General features: G+C 48.2%; 1 protein-coding gene across 1 annotated transcript; it reads right to left on the bottom strand.

Annotated features, from left to right (window-relative positions):
* Positions 1-1,866: 1,866 nt before the first annotated feature.
* LOC147706914 (left-right determination factor 2-like) lies at positions 1,867-5,305 on the bottom strand. The gene is made up of 4 exons (XM_086925140.1): positions 5,032-5,305; positions 3,988-4,231; positions 2,949-3,188; positions 1,867-2,713 (listed from the first exon to the last, which is right to left on the bottom strand). The coding sequence occupies exons 1-4, from the start codon at positions 5,303-5,305 to the stop codon at positions 2,374-2,376; spliced, it is 1,098 nt and encodes a 365-aa protein (XP_086781266.1). The 3' UTR covers positions 1,867-2,373.
* Positions 5,306-6,691: the final 1,386 nt, after the last annotated feature.

Raw genomic sequence — 6,691 nt, 5'->3', positions numbered from 1 at the left:
CATGTACTGTACATTTCCAACGCCTGCCCCTTTCCACACGTGTACTGCACCATTCCACAAGTATACTGCCAACACATTTTCCATTTCTCAGGTGTACTGCCAAAATCCATGAGTTCAATTTCATATGTGTACTCCCAACACTCCAGTGTTCCATTCCACAAGCACACTACTTTCACCACTGGTTTATAGTTAATAAGTGCAGTCACCTCCCATGTATCCCATACCACAATGATATTGCCACCACCTACAGGTTCCATCTTTCAAACGTACTAGCACCAGCTTTGGGCCCAATTCCATGCAGCATATCTCTGATTACATGACAATATGTATGTGAATGCCTTTGGTCGCATTTCACAAGCATACTGTCACTGTGTACAAATCCCATGTCACATGCACACTGCGACCACAAAAAGTGCTGTCCCAACAGGAGTAGAGTCAACACCATGGGAAATTATTGCTCAAGTGTATTATCACCACCTGCCGGGTCCATTCCACAACTGCGCATTCAACCACGTACATGTCTGATTTTATAAGTGTAATGTGACCACTTACACTCCTGATTATACAGACCATCTGTCAACACCTAAGGGTAGTAATTAAGAACTTCTGCCAACTCATAAGGGTATCAATTAAAAAAACAGTGTCACAACTAATAAGGCCCAATTTACATTTGTAATTTAAACACCTGCGGGTCTCATTTCTAAAGCATTGTGTCACCACCTATTAGACCCATTTCGCGAGTGTACTGTTACCACTTGTAGGTCTCATTCGCAAAGGAAACACAAACACTATCACTGCTTATACGGTTTCTTTCACAAGTGCACTCTGACCTCCTATGAATCTCTTTCAACAGGCGTAGTGCCACCATCCGCAAGGCCCATTTCACACGTTTACTGTCTCCAATGGGCCTCCTGAACAAACCAACTGCCACAACCTATAACACCTATTTCAAAAGTGTACTTTCACCACCTGCGAGTTTTATTCATTAAGCATAGTGTCTTAGCCAGTAAGAACCATTTCACAAGTGTACTGCCATAGCCTGCGGTTCCCAACTAAGAGACATAGCAATATGATAACAATTCATTTTTGATTATAGGAGATGATGACTTAACTGAAAGCGATCGATAAAATGTATCTTCCAGGAGTGCCTTATCTATTCTAAGCGTACAATTCATTGGCCTCTTTGATCAGAGGAATGCCTTGAAGTTTTGTTATAAGATATTTTCTTCCTGATGCAACTCCACTTGTGCAGAGCGGACACCATGGACTGGTAAATAAGGATATGAACCAACCCTTTTATATCTGTAGAACTTTTCGAATTACTATGTGTGAGGCCTGGACCTATAACATCTCCACATCACAAAAAAAAGGTCAAGCTAACCCCCTCCTTCGAGGCAAAGAACCATTTGAATGAAGCCTCCTTCAACATGACCTGGCCTGCCCCGGACCTGCCTACCTGTGCATTGTTCTGCCAGCTGCACAAGTGTGGGCCGTTTGCTATGTTTACTATCCGCTAATGCTGATGATGGAGATGAATGAGGTGTGACCAGGGAGCCGGGCCGTCCTAATTCCATAACCCTCCCTTACTACTCGATGGCCTCTAATGTGGTGCTAATGACTGTCTCAAAAGGAGCACACAAACAAGACTGTATTTGTATCGCCAATAAAACTCTCTTCGCTGTCAGAACTGACTTGAAATTACCATATGTTTAAAACTTGAAGTTTAAAAGGTCTGTTTTTTATGCATAATAAGCACTTCGGACTGGTTTGCGCCTGAAAATCAAGTGTGGTATTTACACGTACTGATAAATTCTGTGTTACTGGAACACCCCCGATGAGCTGAAGAAAAACAACAGTCCTTTAATTCAATTACATAGTTTATTTATTTTCTACGTGTTAAAATATACATTTCTGGAACACAAAAATAGATTGAAATTGATGTCATCTGTGGCTAAAAAAAATAAATCTATGAAACCCAAGTTCTTGGGAAAAGTCTGCTTTGTCCAAGCGCTCAAAAAGGATGGAAGGGATGGACCAAAAAGAGGAAAAAACAAAAGTACACTTTTAAGTTAAGGTATTTACATGTAAGTGCTTCTAAAAGTATGTGGTTGTGCTAGTGATTACATCCTAAGGTACTCCAGCCTAGCGGTGATCGCTGTTTTGAGACACAGGCCCAGCCAGTCCCACGTCGAGCTTCCTGCTTGCGTGGAAGTCGTAGGGCACAGCCCCTTCTCACCGCCTACTGCTGCTATCTACTCCCACGGAGGGGCGGCTGCGTTCAGGACATGCTCAAGTACTGTCCGAGTCAAATGCTGTCCTCTGCCCCCTCCAGGGCTAGTTCAGTGCGCTAGTCTGGACTCTGGGCCCGCACGTTCACACGACGGAAATGTTGTCCATGGTGCACCCACATTTCTCCACTATCATGTTGGGGAACTCGGCCACCTCGATCTCCGTGTAGTCCCCCTTCTTGACCAGGTACATCATGGGCAGGGGGGCGCTCTCCACCACGGCGCAGGTGCGCTCGCCGTAGCCGAAGTGCCGCAGGGGGCTCCGCAGCTGCTTGCAGCCGCCCACGCAGCGGAAGGCCTGGTACCCGGCCGGCTCGATGATCCAGTACTGGGTCCACGTCAGTTCCCGGAAGTTGATGAAGTGCTCCTGCCGGCAGCAGACGTTGTTCCGCCTGGCCGCGGCCTCGTCGCAGTCCCCGCGAGCCCTAAAAACAAAACAAGGCAGGATGTTACACGCCAGCTGATAGGACGCCGCTCTGCTCCCTACGCACCGCGTGCCACCCTTGCTCAATATTGCACCATTTTGTAGATTAATAATACCAATTATAAAATGTCAACTAATGTGGATTGAATGCAAATGCTTCAAACGCAATTAATCAGCTGGGAATTCAGAGGCCCTACCCCCAAACAAACATACAAGGCGCTGGCTGGGACACTCACCCGTGCTCCTCCAGGTTCAAGGTGTACAGCACCAGCTCCGGCCGACCCAGGGCCCGGTCCGACAGCTCCTGCGACGAGAAGCGCACAAACTTGGCCATGTCTGCGGCGTAGCTGCCGTGCCGCTCGCCCTCGATCTTCACCTCCAGGTGCATGGACGTGGGCTTCTTGTTCTGCAGCCAGTAGTGCACGGCCTGCGTGACGTCGAAGCTCTTCCAGCCCGACTCCATGATGGGCACCAGCCTGGGGACAGGAGGAAAGGGCGGGCTCCGTTAGATCACGCTGTGGGCAGTCTTTTCAAATCATGATCGCCATCATTCACACACACTCAACTGCCTCCCTCTCAGGCACAACCTAGACTGCTGCCAAACCCAGTTTTACGCCGCTTCCGTTGACAAAATCTTTCTATTAAATTAATGCCAACACCATCCACAATTCGTGTCTGGATCCCAATGGACGCGCATTTAGGACCGCATCATTCACACACAGTCTCTTCAGTTATACACTCCTTAGCCCTTGTGTCTGACGTGTGCCAATCACTAGCTTTTAGGGTTATCAGTCATTTGGCATTGTTGTCCACCATTTAAGCAATGGTGCAAGTTGAATGAGTGAAGGAATGGATGATGGGAACAACGAGATGAATAGAGCAAAGCTTTAGCTAGAATGGGCTTTTTGCAATTCACCTGTGTGACTATATAAACTGCAGTATTCCCGATTTTAATTTAATATGTCCTGTGTATTTCTCATATAACTTCGTAACTGGTAAAGTGATTATGAAGGGGGGGGGGGGGGGTGCGAGGGCCTAAACGGAGTAGATAATACATGCATAGCCGGATTGAGCTAAGGATACAGTAGAAAATTCAAGCACAACACACGGGTACCAAAGGCCCCGCGCACACACAATTATATATATAGAGAGGGAGCAGAATTGCGTGCATTAAACCCTGTGCAGAGACGGAGGTATATTCTGGTACAGCCAAACATGCATTTAACAGCGCACACCATAAGTCCCATCCTGCCCGCACCCAGAGGTGGCGCTCACCTGGAGTCGATGAGGGAGGTCCGGTTGCTGCCGTCGTCCTGCGCCTCCACCCAGTAGACGCTGACCCGCGCGTTGTTGACAATGCGGTGGTAGCGGCGGTCCGGCATGCTCAGGCGGTTGGGCGGCTTCTTGAAGAGCCTCAGCTCGGCCATGGTCACCTCGCTGTTCTCGGGGATGAGCGCGTCCATGTCAAAGACCAGGGTCTGGCGGCTGGCGTCAGAGTACAGCACGTCCCCGGAGATGTCTGCAGGGGAGAGGAGTCAGGGTCATTCTCTGGCACATTAGCATGACAAACCCCCCGGAAGACCCGCACATTATCATATAGCCAGGGCACAACAACGTGAAAAGAGCCCCATCGCGGCCAGACAGACAGCAGCTCAATCCACTAACGCCCAATACACTGGCAGAGCCCGCCTTCTGCAGGCTGGCTGCTCACCCAGCCACCCCCTTCCCAGGACCATCACCCCCTAGTAGGGCTCCTTTACAAAGGGCGCCCACACCAAGGCATTACAAAACCATGCACCAGAAACAGCTAGTGGGCCATGCCTGGAACACATCGTCTTACACCCCAGTTTAAATATACCACACAGCCTAACATGCCCAGTGTTACCCACGCTAACACCCCCATAGACCAGGATCTAATATTTCCCTCACCATAATGTGTTGTCATAGTTTGACGTGCTTATTGGCCCCATAGCATAATATACCAAGTATTCAATTGAACAAAGCACGAATACGCCTTAAACACACATGACCATTCAACCCATTGGCTAACATAATTATATAACCCACGGTGCGATACGGCTATAATTATCCATAACACAGCATAATGAAAGATGGTTGCATTTAACACGTCTATGCACCCCATAGTGTGACACGATTATTTGAATACATTAGTGAAGAATGGCTGGGCACTCAGTTTACTATGCGGTCCAATGCTACATATCACAGTCTTATGCACACTTCCTCTTAACAGCGCTACAATCCGCTCTCATCATTCGCCAACAGTGCAGCGAGTTGTCTGGCTGCAGAAAGCCTCCTCACCTGCGTTGCCAGGGATGCCCCTCAGGATGCCGGCCAGGCTGGGCAGGGACCGCCTCCTCCGCCGCTGGCTCTCCTGGTGCAGCCGCAGCATGGCCGTGTACTTGCTCTTGATGTAGTCCGGGATGACAAGGCGCTGCAAGTCCTGGGGATGGAGCCGGGGCACCTCGGGCAGTCCTAGCTTGTGCAGTAGGGCATCCTTGAGCTCCTCGGGGGTGAAGCCGCGGGCGGCGGCCAGGCAGAGAGCGCCGAGCAGGGTCAGGTACAGGGTTCTCATGGTGCTCTCAGGCAGTGGGTGCAGTGCGGCACTCGCGGTGGGGTCAGGCTGTCTGCTCTACCCTCCGGCCCTCCTCTTTTATAGGACAACGATCACACGCGAGGGGGTGAGGCCTGGCACATCAGAGGCGGAGGTCTGAAATGTGACACCGCGGGGACATGAAAAGGCCGCCTCACACCTCCCACCCCCGAGCTGCGGGGAGCGTCCTCTGAAGGGGCTGCCTACTTCACTTACACATTCAGGGCCATCGCTTTGCACACCTATGCTTTATAAATGCCCACTCCAAACACTTTCTTCCTCACACTGGGCCGCTTCCTGTGTCTGTCTACTGCGACGTTTAACCTCGCTGCCCCAACGCGGCTGCTTGCACCCCTGAGATGTGTTTTGGAAGCAAGTGCACCTGTATGACTTTTTGGAGATACCGTTGAGCTGCAAAAGGTACCGAGACGCGTTTGTGTGCAGAAGTAGTTTACGAAATACTAAGGCCATGTTTTTTTACGTGTCAGACTCGCCTGGAGAGGTAACTTTTTTTTTAAATCACAATTCTATGTGCTGACCCAAGGAACAGTAGATACACAAAACAAGCAATCCTTACGCTGCCTATATTTACTGCAGTGAGCATAACAAAAAAGATTAGAGCATCTCTTTTTTCCGTCGATATGTTTGACATTCTAAAATATATTTATGCAAACAAGCATACGTCAACTAACAATGTATGGAAACAGGTGACCTGCTGTAAATAGCAAACACTACGTTTATACCTTCTATGTAAGCAGCATAAACATAAAAAAATCTATACAGCTCAGAGAATCACACATTCACATGCAAACATATACACAGAGACATATATACATCAACACGTTTGCAGAAATCTGTATAGCGACAAAATCACAATTTATACACAATTATCAACTAGCCCACTCCCATATGTCCGAAATGAATGCACGAGTAGGCTTGCACATACCGGCATTTTAAACATCTCTTGTATTCACTTTTTGGTTAGACAGTACTGCACCAAAGCATTACACATATTAGTAAGCAGAGTATAAAACATTTAGTTTTTACAAGCCTGGGTCCAATTCATGAAAACAGTCGATATTTCCACAAATCGCTTTTAATGCGATTTGATATTCAAGCGAATCCAGAAGAGCGTTGAACTTCTGGCAGTGAAATGCTGCAATACAGTTCAATATATGTATGTATATTATATATGATTATGCAGCTGCTCCAAAGTCACCGCAAGTACAGAGAAGAGAGTGGGCACAGGCGTTGTGTAAGTACAGGCTGTGTATTTGTGGAAAGAGATTAGCTAGATTTTGCATTTGTGCCTCGGTTTTACGACAGACGTTGACCCACCCCACAACATGCGTGCAGCTTACCTACAAC

This window comes from Lissotriton vulgaris, chromosome 6, assembly GCF_964263255.1.
Source record: "Lissotriton vulgaris chromosome 6, aLisVul1.2, whole genome shotgun sequence".
NCBI classification, from domain to species: Eukaryota; Metazoa; Chordata; class Amphibia; order Caudata; family Salamandridae; genus Lissotriton; species Lissotriton vulgaris.
Note: the sequence above shows the minus strand (reverse complement) of the source record. Positions and strands in the feature narration are given on the sequence as shown.

Coding starts and splice junctions, on each gene's coding strand:
- LOC147706914 (XM_086925140.1), bottom strand. CDS start 5,305: ATGAGAACCCTGTACCTGACCCTGCTCGGCGCTCTCTGCCTGGCCGCC. Junction 4,232..5,031: donor GGGCATCCCTGGCAACGCAG/GTGAGGAGGCTT, acceptor TCTCCCCTGCAG/ACATCTCCGGGGACGTGCTG. Junction 3,189..3,987: donor ACCTCCCTCATCGACTCCAG/GTGAGCGCCACC, acceptor TCCTGTCCCCAG/GCTGGTGCCCATCATGGAGT.